Source organism: Gymnodraco acuticeps, unplaced genomic scaffold (assembly GCF_902827175.1).
Source record: "Gymnodraco acuticeps unplaced genomic scaffold, fGymAcu1.1, whole genome shotgun sequence".
Lineage (NCBI taxonomy): Eukaryota > Metazoa > Chordata > Actinopteri > Perciformes > Bathydraconidae > Gymnodraco > Gymnodraco acuticeps.
Genome location: NW_022991437.1, coordinates 1 through 24,358, shown reverse-complemented (window position 1 = coordinate 24,358; position 24,358 = coordinate 1). Strand labels below are relative to the sequence as shown.

Genomic DNA, 24,358 nt, shown 5'->3' with positions numbered 1-24,358 from the left:
AAGGAGCTACAATACAGTTTTTTAATCATTTCATACTTTCTTCATCCCTCACCTAATTACTACAGGACAATAACATGCAATTCAGTAAACATCAGTATAATTGTTTACATTAAGTATATTTAAAGTATATATATACCTGAAGAGAAGATACAAAACAATAAGCAACACATCTTTTTAAAACATTGTATGGTAAGTCGTTATTGATCAAATCGTCAGCTAAATGTAATTTATTGAGCAATGTAAACTGCATACATGAAATATGTAAATTATCCTAACAGGGGAAAAACACTGCACAATGAACTGTCCATGCACAAAATGTGTTCCCACAAACATGGTTCATCTGTTATCTCCTGTTTGGTGAACCTGACAAAAATATCACATAACTTCTGCAGAAATACAATTGTTTAAACATATCAAATAAAATGTGGCAAACATATTGAATTCTCAGTCTCTCAAGTGTCGAGACTCATAGTTTTTCTCTCATGATTAGCAGGTACTGAACTCTTTGAGCCCAACCTGGCTTGGTCTCAGGCTTCTCTCATTCAGCAAGCAATGGACTCTGATTGGAGGAAAGATTAGGCTTCAAACTCTTTCCATTTTATTGACATGGCTTGAACAACATTACTTTGGCGTTACAACACAGCATCAAAAATCAACAACAAAATCACACATGTCGTTCGTAGACACAAAATATCCTGACTTAACTCTTCTGTTCCTCTGGCTTCTAAAACTCAGGTCAATCTCTTATTCAGCATTTCTTTCAAGGATTACTTTTTAGATTCATCAACATTCATAAAACATCTTTGCTGTAAGAAGTTAGTTTACAAAATTGAAACCATGGTGATTTAGACAAATAAAGTTAAAACACGATGTGTAAGCAAATAAAGTACGACATGGTCCTTTATTGGTCCCAACCCTTGGTTATCTATAGTCATTAAAATGTCTGGGTCATTATCATGGCTTGAGCCTATTGCTTTCAGCTCTTTGTCTTGGTCTAAGTTGGCACTGGTCTTAATTCTCCCTTGGTTAGAGATTCTTCACTTTAAAGCAGGTTTTCTCCTCTCCCTACTTTAGCCATGAGCTCTGCTTGTCCTCTCACCTCCATCAGGTACTCGACTCGTTGCTTCCAGCCTAACTTGGCCTCAGATTTCTCTCCCTCAATGAGCAGGTCAATGTACTCTGGAGTGGAGAGAGGATTTGGCTTCAGTGCGATCTCTCCTAGTCTCTTCAGACACTCAGCAGACCTCTTCATGATCTCCCTCACTTCAGCCTGAAGACGCTGATATTCAGCCTTCATATGAGCGATCACTTCCTGAACAGTTCCCTTAGCCTTTGAGGCCTTCAGGTACTTTTCTTTCAGCTCCTGCACGGTTTGCTTTTCTTTAACCTCCTTATACTCCCATCTGTACTTCTGGTTAAAATGTTTACTCCAATGACATTTGTCTGGACACTGGGTACAGTTTCCATCTGGTCCCATTGCAGGACACTTCCTTTTATCTGCATCATTGGCATATGGACATTCTGTGTGACAGGTGAAATGACACAGCTGACAGTTGGTGTCGAACGTCCCAGTGCCAGATATATCTACTTTAAAAGGCCTTGTGACAACTACTTCAAACTCACATTTTGCATTTCTGCTGCACTCTGCGTCATGCAGTTTAAGTTGTTCAGATGTCTTGTTTATCTCCTCAATCTTGGCTAACCCTACTTTAACCTGCTTCTGCACATTTTCCATTGAGATCTGGAGCTGCTTTCTTTCTCTGAGGACTTCCTTTGTCAATGTCAATCTTTTGGTTGTTAGCTTATTTAAAGCAACAAAGAACGTCTTCATGCTTTCTGCCACCATTTTCCATAACATCTTTTCAAAGCCTCCCTCTTCCTCCTCTCCACTGGAGTCAGCAGCAGCAGATGATTGGTTCTGTGCAAACAAGGCAGAATTATTGAATTTGAAGTGAACTGGCAGCCCGTCTTCTGTTTTAGGACATGGGACGCCTGAAGCTTTGATCGCCTCTAGAACTGGTGGGCGTTGGCCGTCTGCGAATGTCACCAGAACCTGGATGTTCTCTTTCACATCTTTGCCAAAGATTGAGAGCACAGAATCAAACACATACTCCTGTCTTGGTGTGAGCCGAGCTAAAGAAGCCTGAACTACAAAACACACAGCGTCAATTTCACTGATGCCACGCTCAGCAGAGAAGAGATTAAGAAGCTGTTGTTTGATCTCCTCGTCTCTTTTTATTCCTCTTGTATCTCTAAAGCCTGGAGTATCAACAATGGTCAGAGAGAAAGGGGTTTTAAAGCCCTCTTGGTGGTTGATTTTGTACACAGTGACTTCAGAGGTCTGGCTCTCAGCTTGAGATCTCGACTGATCCTCGTTAACTAACTTGAATCTGAAATCGTCCTTCCACTCTACACCAACGATGTAGTTGATGAGTCCATTGATCAGAGTGGACTTTCCAGATCCAGTTGCTCCGAGAAGCATTATTGTACGATTTTGCCTCATGCTGTCTTTGCCAAAGTTGTACCTCCGGCATCCATCAACGTCCATGTCTTCTTCTGTCAGAGGCAGTTTGTAAACTGAGGGAGATTCAGTATTGATGATTTTGCTTTTACTTTTGAGGAATTCTTTAAGATATGCAGGTGTTGTTGTGCGGACATTAACAGCGATGCTTTCTTTGCTTCTTCCAGCTGCACCACAATCACACCTGACCCTGACAGCGTATTCTGTCTCTGGCTGAAGTCCTGAAATGATCGCCTTCTCAGCTCCCACCATATTTTGCTCCCAGTGGAGATCTTCCTCTTTCACCTGTTGGTCTGGTTCGGCGTACTCCACGATGTAGCTCAAAACGTGGACATCTTGTCCGAGCTCAGCAGGTTTCTCCCAGCTGACTGATATCTCACCTGAGGTAGATTCAACGTGGAGTTTTCCAGGAGGGCTGCAGGGTAAGGTTTGAATGGATCCACTGACTTCATTGGCTGGCCCGGCACCTACTGGTGTCTCTGCCCTGCATCTGAACCTGTACTCTGTGTTAGGACTCAGGCCGCTCACTGTGACTTCTTCAGCTCTGGATGCTGTCTCTTGTTTCCAGCCGTCCTCTCCTCTGACACAGTACTCAACAGAGTAGGAGGTGATGTCCTCTGCTCCAAATCTGGGTGGAGAAATGTTCAGCGTCACACTGCTGTGGTTTATATCACTTCCTGTTACTGTTGCAGGCTTTGAAGGCGGCTCAAAGTTCTCATTGACAGAAAGGCCGTCTGTATAAAGGTAGATGCTGGCACCTTTCTGTGTCTCGTTTGTTAAACCCACCGTCAGAAATGTGATGTTCTTGTTCTCCTTTTTGGCCTCTGCAAAATCACTGAAGAGCTTTGCTTTATGCCGCATTGCTCCCCATTCTTCTCTTGAGTTGTACCATTGATCTGGAGGGTGTGGATCTTGGGCATCATCTGGTTTGGGTGTTTGTTTAAGGTAGTTTGATAAAGTTGAGAGGTACGGTTCATCTCTTCCCAGCGAGGTGAAGACAAAACACACAGCCTGCTCTGCTTTGAAGCTTTCTTTGTCCAGGTCTGTTTGAGATGAGATGATCTTGGTGTTTGTCATCATGTCGGTCAGAGACATCACGGTGTAGATTTCTCTCTCCTTACAGTCCATCCACTCGTTCAGGTCCTTGCTGTTGAAAGGAGAAGAACATGTCTTCCTCAGTTCCTCTGCGAGCACAGCTTCTTCTTCTCCTCCTCCTCGGATTGATGGAAGTTTCTTTGCCAGGGTTCGTTGGAATTCCAGTTTGAACTGAGAGCACTTCTGTTTAAAGGTTTTGAGTTTTTCTCCAATCTGTGGGAACTGCTGTGCAGTTTGGGTTCTCAGTGCATCATTGAACCTCATCTCCAGGTCACTGAAGTCCTCCAGGACACTCTGACATTCTTCAACTAATCCTATACTTATCTGACGGACAAGTTTAGCGGCAGTAGAATCTAAACATGTCAGAGGCAACAGCCTTCACTGGTACTGCGTTTTCCCTGTTGGCTCCCAGCAGCTTTGGCAGACTTTGGTACACCTCTACTGCCTCCTGAAAGGATGTCGGAGGTTTCTGAATCAAAAAGTCTCCAAAGAATCTGCAGGAGAATTTCTCAACATTTGCTTTGTCCTTGTCTTCCATTTTCAGCGAGCCTTTACCATCTATTGAAAGGGAGCTAATGTTCTTGATCATCACCTTCAAGTTGCCCTGAATGTCTCGATGGTTCTCGTTGACAGACACCTCACGGTCAAAGACAAAGAAGGCTTGTGCCCCATAAAGGATACCTGTGACTACATGTGTTGCTATTCCTTTCTCAAACACAAACTGATGTTTCTTAACATCCCCAAGATGATTCATGGACAGTTCTTGGAACTTTGTGGTAGCTTGGTAATTCAGTGTTACTCTAACATGATCTTTGGAAGTCTTGCTATCGTTCAGGTATTTGGCTGATCCACCAACCTTTACCAGTCCACCCAAGAAACTTACCTTCAGTGATGCTTCAACATTTAGTGCTGAAGATTTGTCCTCAATTGATTCAGATGCAACTATATCACAATCATTATAATGCTGTGGTCTTTCTCTAATATGATTGTTAAGGTCATCACAGTCCCACAAAGTGATTCCTGCAAAAGAAGAACCAAAATCAAGCTAGAACCAGATTAGATGTTAATACACACTATAACTTTAAGGGGAATCAAATCATCGTCTTTCCAATAATTGTAGCTTTGCTGTTGTTAGGAACTGAAATATACAATGATTTGCTCAGTGATGCAATTCCTGAGAACATTAATGATAATAGAGAAAGCTTGTCTTGCTTACAAGACAAAGAGACACAAATCAGTTTAATGTACTTGACTATTTTCATGACTGTTACACTGCGTCCTTGTTGGGAACCTGACAGTGTGGAGACACCGCAGTTGTTGAGCAAAACCATAACAAAAGTGATATGGCCAGGCACGATGATACAGGGTTATTTTGGGTTATTTCTATGGTAGTTATAGGAAACAGATGTTCATTTTGAGTTTTTGAATTCTGAGCACCTTCGTCTAGCCGTCCTGAGTTTATTCCTATAAACAATAAAAGTCAAATAACTTCCAGTTCAGCGGTAACAGTGACAGATAACAGCAATCAGTAGCCTACACATTGTAGAACATTGTGTGACTCATGTATGGGCTTACATTTTGTCTATTTTTGAAAAATAATTTGTGTGTAAATATGTGATTTGTAAAACACCACAAATGCATTTAAAAGATTTGCAAACTCACAAATACATTTGCAAATGTAAAACGGATCTGCATATACGCTAAATGTTTTTACAAATTAAAAAAAGATCTGTGAATATCTCTTTAACATTGACAACTTTCGATCAGGCATTTGTGAATCCATTTTGTATTTGTCAATCAAAAATGCGCTCGTGGATCTCAAATCTCTGCTTTGCACATTTATTTGTGAGTTTGCAAATCTTTTAAATGCATTTGTGGTGTTTTACAAATCACATATTTACACACAAATTATTTTTCTGTTCACACAAATAATTATGAGACATATCTATGCCCATAGTCATGGCATGTTAAACTAAAAGTATTCAACCAAAGTCACTGTGTATAGTTTGGCTAGCTCTGCTCTCAAACAAAGGATAAGGACAGCACTACTTTCTCCAGCATCCTTCACCGGCCAAAATAACCCTGATGAGAAGGCTTTCCTGCAGGTAGTTAAAGCCAAGATGGATACTTCACGTCACAACTGGCGTCTAGAGTGCTGATCTCCATGCTGCAATCAAACAAGACCTGGAGGCTATCCAACAGGGCACATAAGCGGACATTATTTATATAAAAATGTCATAGCTGAATTATGTCCTTTAGCTCATGCACTGATGGATTCTCTGTTGAACATTTAAAGATATTTGGTGCCAAGTTGTTGCCAGACTTCCTCTATGTTTTTGGTAAATCTTTTGTCAATGGCCTCCTTTGTTTGTTAAGATATTGGCTCATCTCCTGGAATAAAAGCTGCCTTCCATTGTTTCCCCACACCACACTGATTTTATATGAAAACAATCTCTACTCTAATGTCAAGCATTCCTCAGATCCCAATCAACTGTTTGAGTTGATATGGGCAACCTTTGGAATTGGTCCAAAACAATTTCCTGATCTGCCCCTTTACTCTGCGGAGTTCCACAGGGATCAATCCTTGGCCCCAAAACATTTTCTTAATACGCTTTACCTCTAGGCAACCGGCTCAGTCAGTTTCACTCTATCTCTCACCACTGTTACGCTGACGACACACAGATTTACTTTAATGTTTGTCAAAATGTGATGGGTAATATTAGTACTCTCCATCACTGACTGTATGGATGTCACTTAACCTCCTTAATTTAAATTCATACAAAATCGAGGTCTTTCATAGTGTTCCTGGTAACTTTGTCTCTGACATAAATCAACACCCTGGCCCTCAACGTTGAACCATAGACAAGAAACCTGGGTGTGATCTTTGACCAGAATCTGAACTTGAGCCTCACACAAACAAGCTAGTCCAAACCTGCTTCTTCCAACATCACAACAATCTAGTCCATGCTATCAACAAACAATCTTAAATAACTTATTTATAGCTTTTCATCTGTGTGTTTCGTTCCTGGCAAAAAGAAAATGTCTGTTTTTAAAAGGTGATGTTTTTTCCTCACCAGGGACGAGAGAGTCGTTGCGGCAGTCGTACAACATCCCGAGGCTGAAAGGCCGTCCGAGCGCCGCCACCTCCATTGTCCCGCTTCCTTTAGAGGTCATCGCTCCGAATGAACTGAAAATAATCGACAACAGCTGGTTAGTTAACTTCAATGATTTGGTAATCATGTCCAACCATGCTCACATTTTGATTTCAATTAGACCTTTTTACTCAAAGAAACACAAAAACTCCACAAATTGACACTAACTCTAATCAAGCCCAAATTCAAAGAGACTTTAAAAAAGCTACTTGAACTGCTGTACACATTACTACACTCTCGTCGTCCTCATAATCCATTATTACACGTTACTTTTTATGATAAGACATATTTAATTTAAATAAATTGCCATTCATGAATCACTCATCTTATAAAATAAATAAACAGACAAAGTTTTTAATTTATTGAGAGGGGACATGCTGTGATTGGCTTAATTTATGAAAACAATTGTGTCACTTTCACAGCTTTATTGCACTTATTTTCCTTTATTTCCTTTATGTCTATCCAAAGTCACTCTGTTGGAGGAGCCTGGGTCTTGGGTTGTTATTGCTAAAACCAGTGCCCGAAGTGGGCCACTACTCACCGCTACACAGTACCGGCACTTCCACATTTTATTCTTTGGCGTATCGTGACTTTTATTTGCGTACAGGCACTTCTCACAGGCTGCTCTACTCAGCCCACTAAAATCATGTTCCATTGATCCTTTTGCCTTTAACAAGAACAAATATTGCTTTACCCAGGGAGCAGTGTGTTCCCAGCGGATACTCCAAGACGCATGCGCACCACGTTGGCGGTCAGGTGCTGCCATTAGCAAACCTAAACTATCCTCTGCTATAGTCCGTTTGACGAGAGGGACATCCAACACTTGCATTACAAGGTAGCGCTGTGTGCACACTACGCAGTACGTCAATTTGAAAAGCTGCAACACTTTTTTGCTCTGGCCTAACACCGTTATGTGTGTTTAAAGCAAAGACTGTTTGCTGCATACAGGCCCGTATCCAGGATTTTGTAAATACCAAGGTCCAAAACATGCCAGTGGGGCTCGGGGCTAGCAATACATTTGATCTCTTCAACCTTTTACTCACATTATAATGAAAGAAAAGCATTGAAACTTTTGTTAAAAGGTCTGACATTGGATGAATGTGTCACGGTGTGTGAAGCAGGTAGGACTAGTGATGGCAGTTTGACACTGAAGCTTCGAACGGAGCTTCAACCCTGGACTTCCTATTCCATAGAAGCAGTGCTTCGAAACTTGCTTCAAATCACGTGACATATGACGTCCGAAGCAGCAACTGCTTCAAATCACGTGACATGTGACGTCCGAAGCAGCAACTGCTTCATTTCCTGAATGAATCACTTGACTGTAGTGATGGCGAGATGAAGCCTTATGAAGCTTTGAAGCTTTCCAGCCAATTGATTCGCAAAAGGGTTCATCTCATGAGGCTTCATCATGGGCTTCATTTGAACACAAACCCCCTGTTGGTCAAAGTGTGTAAAACAGGCAGATTGGACATCTCAACAGTGTGCTCTATCTCATACCGAGTTCCCAATGAGTAAAGCCTTAGAATACATCTAAACAACGAACATTAAATCATATTTTCATGTTAACAATATTGTTTTTATTCCAGTTGAATGATTGTGATTGAAAAGGCTAAGGAGGCTGGCAGGGCCGGACTGGGACAATAAGTCAGGCCGGGAATTATACACGCTGCCAGGCCACTACCAGTTTTCTTTTGTGCCATTTTCCTGGATTTATTTGTCAATACAGCGTTGCTGTGCAAATCTATTTAGGCGTTGCTGTGCACATCTAGGAACCTATCCACGTGAACATATTTTAAGTGGAGGTGGACCTCAATTCCTCTAGGGGGGTCCGGGGGCATGCTCCCCCAGTAAGATTTTTTTTTTAAATGTTGGACTTAAATGCATCAACCAGTGCACTTTGAGGGGGAAATAAAGAGACAACACCCATATGAAACAGAACTGTATACATTTAAATAATCATAAAATCATAAGAACATGGCCATAACCAATATGAAATTACATTGAAACTTGTTTATTTATTTGTTTTTGGTTTATTTATAGTTGTGAGTGTGTCTGTGCTCCTGAACCAGCCTCACCTGTATCCCTCTCCCCCTGCTCCTCTTTGAGGCAGCAGCAAAGACTAGTTTTAGCTCTCAACAAGTTTATAAAGTTTATCTTACCTTTTTTCACCTAGTTAACATTTTATTTTTTATTATTCATGCATATTTTACTAATCACTCCCCGTTCAAATGGAAATATGTGTTTACATAAATGGTGACCAAACCGTTTGAGACCCACAGAGAACTTAGACTAAGTTAACTATCTAAAGACTCAGAGTCCTTTACCTCACCTGAGCTGTAGTTATCAGTCTCTCAGTCTGACAGCAGAGGACTCTCCCCCCACCTTGTTGACAGCTCATTAGAACCGTTAGCGCAGCTAACTAGCACCAGATGCTAACAACAACAATACACGTAACCGGTTTCTCTCTCGCTCGCTTGCGCCACACACATTCAAGCTCCCGAGCTTGAATGACACACAGAGACCAATCGAGGGCATTAGTATGATCTGTATGGAAGTGGCCATGTCGGCAGGCCACATCATGTAGACAGCCAGTCACCCTCTGTGAGGCAGAGTCCGACCCACATTTGCGCAGCGTTGCGTTCACAATACATACATAACAAAAATAAATTCCTCAGGCCAGCAGGCCACTTAACAGGCCAGTCCATCGGGAAACCTCCCGGTGCTCCCGATGGCCAGTCCGGGCCTGGAGGCTGGTAAACATTACAAATAGGGATTTGTATTCCTTAATAATATTCATAAACGTAACCATGTTGTAGCCTGAGAAAGGCTAAACCATATCAAAGAATACATTTATTAACTACATTATCTCATTTAGCTGTAGCTTTTATAAACAACAAAAAATACGTATTGACGAGTCGTTGAACCAGGAACCCTGCGGTCGTGAGTCAACTGCTTTCCAGCTGAGCCACAGCACACACGCTGAATCTCCCTGAAAATACTGTAACATATTTATTCCTGTATTTATTCATTCATGTTTTTTTTCCTACATTTATTTATGCTTGTAGCCTATCTATTTATACTTATGACATGTTCCGACCTCTATATAGGTGAGGTTTTGAGCTCTTTTAATTCCATCGTGTCACCAGCGGGCCCGGGTACAAACGGTTAATATCGTTCTTATTATACATCCATGGGTATTATGAGCGTTGTGGTTCAACGGTTCAACCGATCTGAATCGCTTCGTGAAGCAGTCACGTGGTATCGACAGGCAGCGAGGCTTCGTTTGTCATCGATGACGTCACTGGCCCAAAACGATACAAGCCTCGATACATGCTTCACAAAAAGCTTCGGGGATTACTCGACACACGCTCCGAAGCCTCGGCGCAATACGTAACATCACTACTTGACTGGTTCACGGTCCATTCACGCGATTCAATGCACTGCCTCGTCTCGATTCTGACAGGTGACAGGTTGAAACAGTTTCAAACTTGAGTGCTTCAACACTTTATGACCGCTCTAAACAATGCACAATGTGTGGGTTGTTGTCGTAGTTTGCGTTGTTGCTGTTGAGTTGTTGTTGTTATTGCATTTGATATCATTATAGAGCAAGCCAGGAAGTAAGATAGGTTGTTCTGGCTCGGGAAACACTTTGAAATGTGGAGAAGTTGTGAACAAAAGGACAATGAGTAATATAAAAACAGTTAAATATGTTAAGGAATAGATAGCCCAGTGGGTAGAGCCGGCGGCCCGAATGCGGCGATGTCTTCCGCGCAGCTGGTTCAAATCCCGGAATGGACGTATTTTAATCATTGCTTTTCAACTTTAATAACTGATAAAAGGCCCTCTCCTCCCAAAAACATGTCCAGCACTCTCTAGTCTCTTCTCAATAACCCAATACACACAATTATCAATCTTTCATTGCAAATAGAACATGATATTCAGTCTTAGTGTGTGTGTGCATCAAATATTTTTCAAGGCAAAGATACGTTAAACCCACTGCAGCCTTGCACTTCGCCAGGAGAGGTCGCTGTAACTGAAGCTTCGAGAAATGAACCTATTTCCGACACAATTGTCCAAGTGGTTCGACGCTTCATTCAAAGCTTCATTTTGCCATCACTAGGTAGGACCCAAATGCAGATTAAAGTGAGAATTCCTTTATTTCAAGGCTAGGTGCTAAACAAAGACAAAACAGAACACTCACCGACGAACTAGTCATGACACAAGACGAACCGACAAAGACAGACAGAAAAACCAGAACTTAAATACACACAAGACTAATCACAGAAACAAGACACATGTGAGGAGGGAGGAGAAAACACAGGGACACCAGGTGAACACAATCGGGTAAATTAGACACACCAGGGAAACTAACGACCGGGAACCACAGACAGGTTTAAACAAGACACAACGCAGACAGAAACAGGCAAGACAGGAAGTGAAGACCTTTCAAAAATAAAACATGAAACAAGACAAGACAAAATACAATACAGGCAGATCGTGACAGAATGAAATTAACTTTAGCTCTCTAGCTATTTTATTCATGGGTTTAAACCAAAGTATAGCTGCAATATAAGTTATCATGCATCTTGTCGTCCAGGGTTCGAGTTATAATCTGAGCTTTATGGGGGTCTTTAAGACTAATGTGCAAGCACACGCACACACACACACACACACACACACACACACACACACACACACACACACACACACACACACACACACACAGACATACACGCACGCACGCAGCAGCCCTCTACTTGCTACAAACTTAAATTTGAAAAGGTTCAACTACGCACACCACATAACACATTATCTCAGCTTGCGCAGCACGCTCACAGGCATAGATTGCGCACCTTGGAGGTCCGGACCTCTGTGACCTTAATGGTGGGAACGGCCATGCTGCATAGACTGTGGCTGCAATGGGGCTTATTTAATATATATACACCTGTGTTTGAGACCTTGATGTTTTTGTATTTGTGTTTATTTCTATGCATGTAGCTTAATACTTAGTGAACTCTGGTTAATTGTAGTTACTCTACTCAGGAATGCATATTTTGATAAGTTATTATCAGGTGTAGGCCCCAGGCCTTCTCAAAATAACCAGATATAAATAAAGTATATGCACATAGTCCTACTTCCAGATCAGCACCTCGTCACAACCCTTGGGCTGAAGTATTTTATATATTTTTCCATTTTCTCTGTCAATTTATTTGCAAGTCATTTTTCTTGGGTAAAGTGTATTTATGTACGCTAACTTGTACTTGACCTTGAGTAGGATACTCTATTAGATCTAATCTTTTGTACACGCTGCACTCTTTGATCTAAGTTCTGAAGGGCTTCATCTCCACCTATAGATATATGTTTGGTATTTCAAATGAAGGGCAGTGTAATTAAACCTGGAGCAGACTGGGAAGGACTGTGCTTTTTATTCACTGTAATAATTGTTTACTGATAAACAAGCCAATATGTAAATAAGGGCGTAATGGCACTTTGATCCCCACTTCAAGCTCCGGCTAAAACTACACTACAACTGTTGTTCATATGACGATAAAACCATTTAATCTTTGAACCAGTGGCGTAACTATCGCCGGTGCAGCTGGTGCAACGCACCGGGGCCCAGAGCCGGCAAGGGGCCCATGCAACAACAACAAAAATGCAAAAACATTTTTTTATATATATATATATGTTTATATATGTTTTTATTTTGGAGCCCCAATGGCATTGACCGGTTCACGCAGTCTTCAAAGTAACCAAGCAACCTAAATTATGTTTGTAATTTGTCTGTCCAATGACCTTGCTCTCTTTCATGTCATGTGATACCTTGCGTGACGAGCGAACCGTTTAATCAACCTGTACTGTACTGTAGCTAGCAGCAGCAAGTTCGGTAGCATTATAAAAAATGTAATAGCTTGCATCTATAATGTACAGCAAGCACAAGAGCAGCGCTTTTTTTTTGGGCCCCCTCTTTGGGGGTACAATATTTGTACCGGGGCCAATCACAACTTTGAAGTAATATCAGTATATTGCCCAGCCCTGATCTGAACGTTGGCAATGTGGGCAATTCACATTAGCCCATCAGCTAAGATCAGCTACTAACCATGGCCTAATGTCACCTTTTATTGCAGATCTGCTGATGGCAGAAATGATGTCGAACATCAGCTGATGGCGATGTCTGGCCGATGCATCGGGGCTCGCTTGCGTAAAATAACTACAAACAGACACACAACGACTATAGATAAACAGACACATAAACTTGAATAATGGACCCAAGACTACTACACTACTTCAAAGGGACCTCAAAATGAATCAAGACATCCCCTCTACTAAACAGAGTGCATCCTTTGTGTATATTTCCATCCACACATCAACCTGTACTGCATGTTGTATTTCTTTGTGTGTATGTGTATCAATCTGTTTCATACTACAGAGCGAGCTGCATGCTGTTATCTTTGCTGGGTTTAACATCCCATCAGCCTCCTGTCAGCTGCTGGTTCAAACCTGCACCATGCTGCCCTCTGGTGGCTGCTCACACAAGCTGCTCAGGGCAAACTGCACACAGCCTGACATCACAGACAATACCCATGATACACTTTAGGATCCACATCCAAGAACCAGGACTCTCCAACAAGTCAAAAGAGACATCAGCCACTAGTAGCTGTTTCATTGAGACACATGTGACCTGATCCTATAAAGCGGTAAACACCTCAGCAGAGACTCAGCGATCCTCCTCCTCAGTTACGCCTCGTCTTGGTGACCTGAACAGGACACACAGGAGAGACAGTATGAACACATCATAATAAGAACATATGAAATATTAAAATCAGTATTAGATGCATAGACCTTCTCACAGAGGGCGATTCCTGCAAGGAACAGCCGAGTCATTTCTAACAACGTTCAGATTCTGGCTGGGCGATATACTGACATAACTCAAAGACTAAAGGTTCAAAGATTCAACGGTTTTATCTTGACAATAATGATTACAAAAAAATATAAAATATATTTTAAGATCATATTTAATCATCTGATTCGTCTGTACATTGCTGTTTTAGTCTGTGTTCTTCTAATTAGTGTCTACAGTGTGTGCCTATTGAGCTGTTTAGAGCCATGTGGGACAAAACCCGATCCTGCCCCTCCCTCTCCCTGTTTAAGTCAATGGTGACTGTAAAAACTACACTGCTCAGAGGATTGTCCTATTTAATGTGTGTGGCAAAACAATAATGACCACAGGGGCATAGAGCTGCCATCCCCACCATACGTCATCTCGCATCATTCAGAGCTGATTGGCTGTAAGTACGTGTGCCGCGAAAAGTGTGGTGTGTGAAGAGGAGACGAGAGAGCTGCAGTGACGCGTCCACTTTTTGTTTTGTGCCCCACCACTTTAGTACATATCAAAACGCCACTGTTGATATGCCACACCTGTGAGGTGGGATGGATTATCTCGGCAAAGGAGAAGTGCTCACTATCACAGATTTTTTCAGATTTGTGAACAATATTTGAGAGAAATGGTTATTTTGTGTATATAGAAAATGTTTTAGATCTTTGAGTTCATCTCATGAAAAATGGGAGCAAAAACAAAACTGTTGCATTTATATTTTTGTTCAGTGTATGTATCTTATACTGACCCTGATTGGAGTCATTCCGGGTTGAACGTGGTCTTGCAAAGATCAAGTTTCCCTCACTGTCTCTCTTCTTCCAGCACACCATTGGCACTGCTCTCACTGCTGGCGCTGCTGCTGTTGCTGTTGCTGTTGCTGTTGCTGTTGCTGTTGCTGTTGCTGTTGCTGTTGCTGTTGCTGTTGCTGCTGCTGCTGTTGCTGCTGCTGCTGCTTCCAGTTTACAAAGCAAATCATCAGCACTCTGTAGGTCATCCCTGAACTCTTTCTGCTCAACCAGCTCATCTGCGCTTCTCAGGAGATCCTCGAGATCAGAATCACTCATTATAGGATGGAGACACAGAGAGACACAAAAGAAAGACTGACAACAGAGTTAGACAAAGAAAGAAAAAGAGAGATAGGATGAGGCTATCAAGTACAACACAGCAAGGACAGTTTAACAAGACAGACGTGGCTCTTAAAAGTGCCTTTGGGTTGTTTGGAGTTTGGAAAAACCAAGGGTTGTTTTTTGGAGAACAAATTGCAGGATCTGTTGAGAGAAAACAACATCATTTAGAAACTCAAAACTAAACAAACAATGCCAGTGTAATTGTTGTTGTTTACAACTTTTCTACTTGGCTAATAACCTATTAACTACTGTTGTCATTAAAGGTATTTTCACACCACCGCAGAGCAAAATCACTGCCACCAGTCATTTCAATAACTAATGTGTACAACAATTATAAAAGTATTATTACTATTAATAATAAAAACACATGTATACAAAGTATTATTAATAATTATTAATAATGTATAACCACCAGTATGTGTTAATATAAGTACTTGTTAATACAAATATATATACTTGAACTTTAAATTGTGCAAGCAATACTTACTCAAACTAGTACTTAAACTAGGAGCAGTTCATTTGTTATATTTGGATAATACCCTATATTATTTCGTTACTATACCCCTCAGAAAGGTGCCAGAAACAACATTGGCGCAGATTAGATTATTATTATTATTCGTGGCTAAATGTATCGTATTTCCTATAACTATGTGTTACCCATACTCTTACCAATACTCAAATTTCCCCTCCTCGGCTCCTGGGTCCTCCGGTAGTGACCCGGAAATGAATTTCAGCGCGCTATGTTGAAGGACATCTCATTTCTCTAAATGCACTTTGGACCGAGCATCGAGGAGGATCTCTGGAGGAGCTCTAACCGAGGAGACACTGATGCATCCTCCACAGCTCCTCCACAGATGCATTTCCGGGAACGGTGGAGGCGTGACGCACGGCCGGACTTATCTCAGCCAATGACAGCTCTGCATGCATCCCTTGGATATTATATTAGTAACTGCTTTCAGAGCAACGCGATGTTTACAGTTAGAACAGCTGTGAGGTCCGTGCAGAAAGCAGAGCAGTGTGTAAAATATATATCACTCAGTATAACAGGCCCAGTGGCGACTGGTCATTAGGGGCAGGTGGGGTACAGCCCCAACTAGTGTCAGCAGAAAGTATTGAAAAAAATGATTTAAAAAAAATGCAAAAAAAAAATTAAAATATATATAAAATGTCGGTTAATTAACAAGGATAATCTGGTGTTTATGAGGTAATGAGTAGTGCAGATATCACTGTAAAATCCATAAACAATAAGGAGAATACTCACTTCCGGGTGGAATTGTATCCCTTATCCAATGGGAAGGGTCGCTCAGCGCCTTAACTGCAGTGGACAGCTGGATGGAAATGCATTGCAATCAGTTGCGTCCGTTTATGAAGCTGAAGGAGACTCGGTGCGTCACAACTGCCAGTTATGCATTTATGTGATGACTTTCAAAGAGAAAAAGCAAGAATACGGGGAATAAAGTATGATTTTTTTTTATGAATTGATGTTTCATCCAATCACAGAGCTTGTTGACTTATCACGAGGTCTGTCGCAAAGCGGACAGGCGTCGTCACAACAATAGCTGGGGATTGTGGGTAGTGTAGTCGCTTTGGCGCTCCACATTTCAGAGAAAACAAGTTGTTTCTTAGAATTGAAGGGGAAAAACACAAAAGCATTGTACACAATTTAAACCTATCAATGTCGTTTAATAAACAAACGTAATCTGGTGTTTTTTAGTTGATGAGTGGTGGAGATATCACTGTCAAATCAATTGACAGTAAGGAGAATACTTACTTCCGGGTGTACAATTCTCCGTTATCCAATGGGAATGGACGCTCACATTGCCTTTAAGAGCTGCCGACATAAACGGGTGCGGTGCTTCCATGAGCGTCAAATACCGCCACCGATGGGAATACATTGCAATCAGTTGAAAGCTCTTTGCGTCCGTTTATGAAGCTGAAGGAGCCTCGGCGCCTCCCAACTGCACGCCATGGGACCCTGACCAAGCGTCGCTCCTGGACGCTTAGGGAGTGAGAGTGTGTTGACCCGGGACAATCACACCTACCTCCCTCCAACACAGCCACCAGCAGCCCATACACCATCACCCACACCTACACAGCAGCCAGCCCCACTGTCTTGGAAGATGGACAAAGACCATTACAGTGCTCCCCCTGTCTTTACATTTATAATGAATAGTTGGTTGAAAAAGTTCTGATATTGTAAAGATGTTGAGAAAAAAAGTTCTAATGTTCAATTTGTATTTGTGCACATCACATGAACCTTGGTATGGAATATTAAGTCATGAATCAGCCCTGATGTAACCTTTCTGTGGTGAAAGTAGAGGGATAGAACTATTTTACTCAAAATTCTAATTTACACATTTTCATTTTAGACATGAATAACACATTTATATTAGGCCTATAGTGTAATTCATATATTTCACAACTTTTGTGAACCAAAGACTTTGGTAAACCAAATCTAAAACGCCCCAAAAAATAGATGACATGAGTAAATGATTTGAAGTTTTCCACAAATCGGATTTCTCATTTTCAGCTAAGTATCTCATAAGACAGTGCTCTAAGGTGAGTGACTTGCATTTATATCAAGAGCAGAGACTGTCCTGAACATTTTGATATGTAACATATGGGGTGCCATGTTATAAGAAGTACATTTAAAAGGTGATTTAAGGAGATGTCTACAAATCAAGAAAATGTCCTTATACTCCAGAGGGTTAAGGAAAAGGGTAAGGCAATTTTATTTTAAGACAATGAAGGCAGGTTATATTGATATATTGCACAGCCTCACAATGTCAGGAACTTTTCATCAACAGATTGCTTTGGTCTAGCTTTACTCTTCACTGATTGGTTACAGACACTTTGAACTCAGTGGCTATGGAAATCAGAAGGAGGGGTTCATTATCATATTAAAAAACGCCCGTTTTGTAGGCGCGAAAAATGGGCATTTCGTGCGTTTTACGCCCGTTTTTACAAAAAAACGGGCGTAAAACGCACGAAATGCCCGTTTTTCGTGCGAAATGAAAAAAACGGGCGAATAGTGGCATTTTAGGCTTTCCATAGGCTGTCTCTCTCGCTTTGCTGCTCGCAGGGGTTTAATCTGCGCGCGAGTCATTTTATACGCGTGAAAAAGCACATTTTTCGCTCATGTTGTTTTGCGCGCTAGAATATTGACCCAATTCTGGCTCCATACTAATATATCATATTCAATCACTTGCATATAGACTCTTATTGCATTATTCCACTATTTCATGATCACCTGCATCTCTACATGATCACCTGCATCTCTACATGATGCAGCTCTACATGATCACCTGCATCTCTGCATGATCACCTGCACATCTAAAGTATCACCTGCAGCTCTACATGATCACCTGCAGCTCTGCATGATCACCTGCAGCTCTACATGATGCAGCTACATGATCACCTGCTCCGCCCGCTGTGAAGGACCGGTGAGCGGAGCAAAATGCACACTTCAAGTAATAAGATCACACTTAGCTATTTTATCTACGTTTGGAACAAGCTAAACTAGTTATACAATTTGTTATTCTTTACTGTCGGGTCACTCATTACTGGATCAGCGAGCTGCATGATATACTGACGGGCTGTCAGGAGAGGGAGAGGAAAAGAGAGAACTCCGTTTATTTTTCCTGTGTTATTATCCAAAGTTACTGTACACTTTTGAATAATGTAGTTAATCTATAATTAGTTTGTTTAAAGGTCCCATGTCATGGCCATTTCTACTGATCATAATTCCATTGTTGAGGTTTATTAAAATAGATTTATACTGTGCAATTTTCCAAACTCACATTGGTTTCTCATACAGCATCTCTGTAAAGTATGTGTATTCACCGGTACTCACTCTCTGTCCTAAACGGCTTGTTGGCGCTCCTAGCCCCCCCCCCCCCCCCCTCCCTGTCAGCCCAGTGTGCTCTGATTGGTCGGGACGTTGAGAGGCTTGTTGCTGCTTGCAGTTGCTGCTTGCAGCTGCTGCGAGGAGCAGACAGGCTTCCGTGTCGGCGATACAGGAGAACAAGCGAAACTCATCCTGAGCACACACAAACACTCACAGCCGAAGTACAAACAATAAGTGTGGCTTGATATTGAGTACGAAAAAGGTTTATAACGTTGTGAGCATGGGTCTGCGGAGAGCATTTCTCCGCGATCCTAACGTAGTAGCCTGACAAACGTTTACCCATTTAAACAGTCGTGGTAGATACCTTGTTTGTTTTAAACATCATAAATACACAAACAACAATGAATACTTACAGGTTGTGTACCCGAATCTCCCGCTGGTCCAAACAAAGTATACAGCATCGTTCATTAGTGCCCTACGCAGTACATATCTGGCATGAATCACTGAAAGGTTTGGGAAGCTTTGTTTCGTGAAATGCTGGCAGAGGGTGTGGCCTCTGGGTATCCCCACGTCAGAGTACCCAGGAAGAAAACATAAGAAAATGTGAAATCTCCAACGAGGCGTTTTCGGGAGGTCTTTTCTGAGAGTTTTACAGGGTGTACTTTGAGGGGTTTTGACTCTGCAGACCGTTTACATGCATAAAAACCTTCATAACACACAAGGGGACGGGTAAGCATGACATGGGACCTTTAAATGTAATACTTATGTTGTTTTCTGTTTGTAGAAGTACCATTTATTGATTTACTGTCAAATGAATCTGAACTTTAGATCTGTTATGACTATAAACTGATTTAATTTAAAAATGAACCCCATTAACTGAGTTTTAAATCGTTTATTTGTTAAAGGTAGGGTAGGTAATTTCGGAGAAACCAGCTCGAGTGCGCTAGAATTTGAAAATACACAGCCGGAAGAAATCTGCTACTTCCTTACAGAGCCCCTCCTCCAACACACACGAATGCGCACATGACCAATGAGGGCACGAGATAAGTTTGTGCACAGATGGAAGGCTGACAGGCAGGTAGGCCATCCAGTTATTTTAGCCGGGCCGGCTCAGATGATTGGTCGTGCTTTTTACAGCGCCACGGCTTCCACAGTTGAAATTTTGTTATGGATTTTTTTGTCGAAGCACTTCAGATATTCATTGCTATCGGGATGTTAAGAGTATTCCATGGAATATAACAACAAGTGTATCTCGAGCCGGTTTCTCAAACGTACCTATCCCACCTTTAAATACTCACTTATTATATAAGGAATTGATGAAAACCAACAAATGAAATGTTTCAAAAATTACATCTCTGCGAGTGCTGGCGATGTTGTGATAGGGGGGTCATATTTTTATGAAAGTTACTTTTCAATAAAATATACATCTACATGCCTTGATTAGTTCAATCTTAATATAGAGTCGTTATCAATTTGTTTTAAAGCTTAATAAATAACAAAGAAGACCTTTGACCTGCACTTTTCTCATTTTGTTTGTGAAAAAAGATAACGGAAACTCTAGGGGAAAAACATAACACAAAAGAGGATGTAGGATGTTAAAAAAAGCTATTTTTGCTAAATTACTGCTGATGATATGTCAGTATTGGCTTTTAGCTTGATTATGTTGCCTCTAAGCTTCCACACAACATTACATTACATTACATGTTACTTGTTAGACGCTTTTATCCAAAGCGACTTACATACTCAATACTGTGGACAATCCCCACAGGAGCAATTTGGGGTGAAGTGTCTTGCCCAGGGGCACAACGACATGCTGACTGCAGTGGGGTTTGAACCTGTGACCCTCTGATTCCAACACCAAGGCTCTATCCACTGCGTCACATGCCTCCCAACTCACACAACTCATTTATTGCCAGAAAATAAATTTTTAATACACGTGAGACGTGAGATGATCCTTAACCAGTTTGAATTGTGTCTTTAAGAGTCTCCTCACAAATAGGGCTTCAACTCACAATGATTTTCATTACTGATTAATCTGCATCTTATTTTCTGGGTAAATTGATTAATGGATAAGTGGTGGAAAAATATTACTAACTATTAAAGCCTTCAAATAAAGTGTTATTTAGACCTGTTATATATATTATTGAGTGATGTATATTATACACACTGTTCTGCTTTCTGCACGGACCTCAGAATCTGTTCTCACTGTAAACACTGCGTCATGATTAAAGCAGTTAATACAATTAAAAAAGTAGCCTAATATAGGGGAGAGACAGTTTGCAGAGCTGTCATTGGTTAAGATAAGTCCTGCCGAAATGAGTTTTCCTTCAACATGGCGCGCTGAAATCGATTTCTGGGTCACTCCTGGAGGACCGAGTAGTCGAGGAGGCGGAAATTTGACAATTGAGAAAGGGCTAGCAACTCTTCTGTCTTTAGGGAATATTTTTAAAAGATTACAGCACCGGGAATTTCTGGCGTATTCATGTTCTGTATAAATTGTAAAGCCCCCCCGAGACAAAATAATAATTTGTGATAGTGGGCTGAATAAATCTACTTTGATTCACTTGGTTTGATGGATTTGGCGTAATAAATACACTTCACTTCAGACCCCTCAAGAGCCAGATATAATGTTAATTAGCGTGAAAAATTGCGTTGCTAATATTAAATGTTTGCCATTTTTGCTTAAAAAATTACTTAAATTATACATTGTTGATCAAAATAGTTTCCAGAAAGTTATTCCACCACAAGCAATTGAAAGAATGATTATATAATTCTGATTTAACTTATTTTATAGGTGTTCAGAGACTTAAACTGTTGAGACTTAATTATGATATGCTTACCTTTAACCTTTGTGTGCTGTTTGGGTCTGTGGGACCCGTTTTCAGTGTTTAGTAAAAGTAAATGTATGCAATTTAATTATTTTAACCTGCTTTATTGGGGGGTGGACCTCACATCCTCTAGGGCAGTGGTTCCCAACCTGGGGGGCGCCAAAGATCGCAGGGGGGGGGCGCCAGGCCTCAGATGATTTGAGGCCAAATATCATATTTAGACTTTTTTACATATAATTGTAACGCAATACATGATTGTCACTAAAAGCCTTGTCTCTACATTACAATAAAATATAAAAAATAATTGATTAATTAGTTTTAATAAAAATTCAAGTTAGTAGCTATTAAAGGCATAACAAGACAGCAATGTATAATTCTTTCTTTAATAGAAATGTTTATTCTCCCCGTAAAGTGTCCAAACCAGGATTTTCTGGATAAGCACATTTTTAAAACATAGTCATTGTCCATGCCGGTTTCAGTTGGATTATTTTGTCACAGTTTCTCTGATCAGATCGGTCTCCTCCATTTTGTAGATTATTTACGACTTTTGAATCCACATCTGCAAAATCTGGCTTACTTTGAGCATGTGTTTTAAACAGTTTAATCCCTTTGTGAATTGTTTCCACTTGCGCCATCCTTTAATTTCTTCATACAGCGGGAATCCAAATGAATGAATCCTTTTTTTTTTTTTTGGCAATTTATTGAACATTGAACAAAACATATAACAATAATAATATATATATATATTCTTCTTTTTTTTCGCACTCAATAATAATTATAACAAAGTACAAAAAAAGAAGAAAAAAAAGAAATACAAATAATTCTCAAATAGTCTGTCATGTTCAACAGGGGCAAGAAGAAGCTTAAAAAATGTTTTTCTGGTCCTACCTCTCTAGCATACATTTTCCTTATAAATAAAATATTAGGTCATCGTCATCAGCGACATGTTTGTCTTGTTAATTTATTTGTTTTTTACAAAACAATCAGAAATAAATTACTTTTACACTTACAAGAAATAACCCATGGGATTTTACAGGTCCTGTTCATAACCATTAATGATTTGGCTCCTAAACAATACTTTCAGTTTAGATAGACTTGTACAATATTTCAGTGCATCATTACAATTATTCCACAGACTAACACTTTTTGATGAGATGCAATGAAGTTTGGCATTTGTTCGTATGGGTGGTTTTTTGAAAATGCAGTTTCCTCTCAACATGTGCATGCTTTCTCTCCGTGTGAAAAGTCCCTGGATATTATATGGTAATTGTTGATTTGCGGCTTTGAACATAATTTGAATAGTTTTATAGTCAACCAGGTCTTGTAGTTTTAGTGTTTTTAGTTTGATAAATAATTTATTTGTTGGTTCTCTGTACGTAGTTTTATGTATAACTCGTATGGCTCTTTTTTGCAGGATGAAGATAGGATGTGTATTTGTTTTATATGTGTTCCCCCAAACTTCCACACAATACATCATGTATGGAAGTATGAAGGAACAGTACAGCATAAACAAGGAAGCTTGATTAATTAGGTATTTGAAATGGCCCCAAGACTGAGCCCTGAGGCACTCCACATGTAACCTGCAGTAGTTGTGATTTATGGCTTTGTAGTTCAATGTACTGTTCCCTGTTATGTAGGTAGCTGGATAAGCCATGATAGTGCAACACCTCTAATGCCATATCTCTGTAGTTTTTTTATTAAAAATTCATGGTCAACCGTGTCAAATGCTTTTTTAAGATCCAGAAATATCCCTATTGCATATTCTTTCTTTTCTATTGCCTTAGTAATGTGTTCCATAAATTATATAACTGCAAATGATGTGGTTCTGTTTGCTCTGAAACCATATTGTTGTTCATAGAGTATGTTATGTTTGGTGATGAAGTCATTTAGTCTTGTATAGTAGATTTTTTCCAGTATTTTAGAAAACTGTGAGAGCAATGAAATTGGTCTATAGTTTGACAGTACATGTTTATCTCCAGATTTATGTATTGGTATGACTTTAGCAGTTTTCATTTTATTTGGAAATACCACGGTTTGTATTGACTGATTACAGATGTGATTTAGTGGTTTGGCTATACATTCAATAATGTTTTTAACTGTATACATGTCAATATCATGACAGTCTGTAGACCTTTTACTCTTGAGTTTTTTAACTGTATCAATAATTTCATTTTCATCAGTCCCTCTTAAGAATATAGTTTCCTTCCCATATACTGTATATATGTACTTTCTACTCCTTCACTACTACCAGTATTTGGAATTTCCCCAGCTAGACAAGGACCAACATTGACAAAGTACTTATTGAAATCTTCCGCAACTGAGGTCATGTCATAAATTACTGTATCGTTTTTTTGAAAGAAAACTGTTTGGGTATTGTGCCTTTCCATTTCCTTTTTTAATAATGGTATTTAATACATTCCATGTGTTTTTAATGTTATTTTTGTTATCCTCCAATAATTTGTTGTAATGATCCATTTTGCTACATCGTATTATCTTTGTTAGTTTGTTTTTGTATGTCTTATATTTTTGTTCAGCCTCGACTGATCTATTCTTTAAGAAGTCTTTATATAATTCATTTTTCGTTTTACATGCATTTAATATTCCCTTGGTGATCCATGGTTTTTCAGCATATTTTTGTTTCACTATTTTATTTACACGAGAACATGTTTTTCATACAATCCTGAGTCCAATAACCATCAAAGTCACTCCAATAGTGCTCCTTAATTACGCTTTCATCCTCCTGTAACAAAATACTTCACATTCATCCAGTTTGTGACAGTAGTTGTAGCATTTTGAGACTTTTAAACTTTAATTACCGCTGTTGCGCCCCCCCCCCCCTTTTGTGGTGTTGGTGTGTGTGTGTGTGTTGTGTGTGTGGTGTGGGCGTTCCTTCTTTGGGGGGGTCTTGGAAAAA

General features: G+C 40.2%; 1 protein-coding gene across 1 annotated transcript; it reads right to left on the bottom strand.

Annotated features, from left to right (window-relative positions):
* Positions 1-575: 575 nt before the first annotated feature.
* On the bottom strand, positions 576-7,855 carry LOC117532787. Its single transcript, XM_034196282.1, is given in 4 exon segments — positions 576-3,992; positions 3,994-4,636; positions 6,691-6,803; positions 7,812-7,855. Coding segments are annotated over 3 exon segments (3,693 nt in total). The 5' UTR covers positions 6,791-6,803; positions 7,812-7,855; the 3' UTR covers positions 576-1,042.
* Between the last annotated feature and the right edge of the window lie 16,503 nt (positions 7,856-24,358).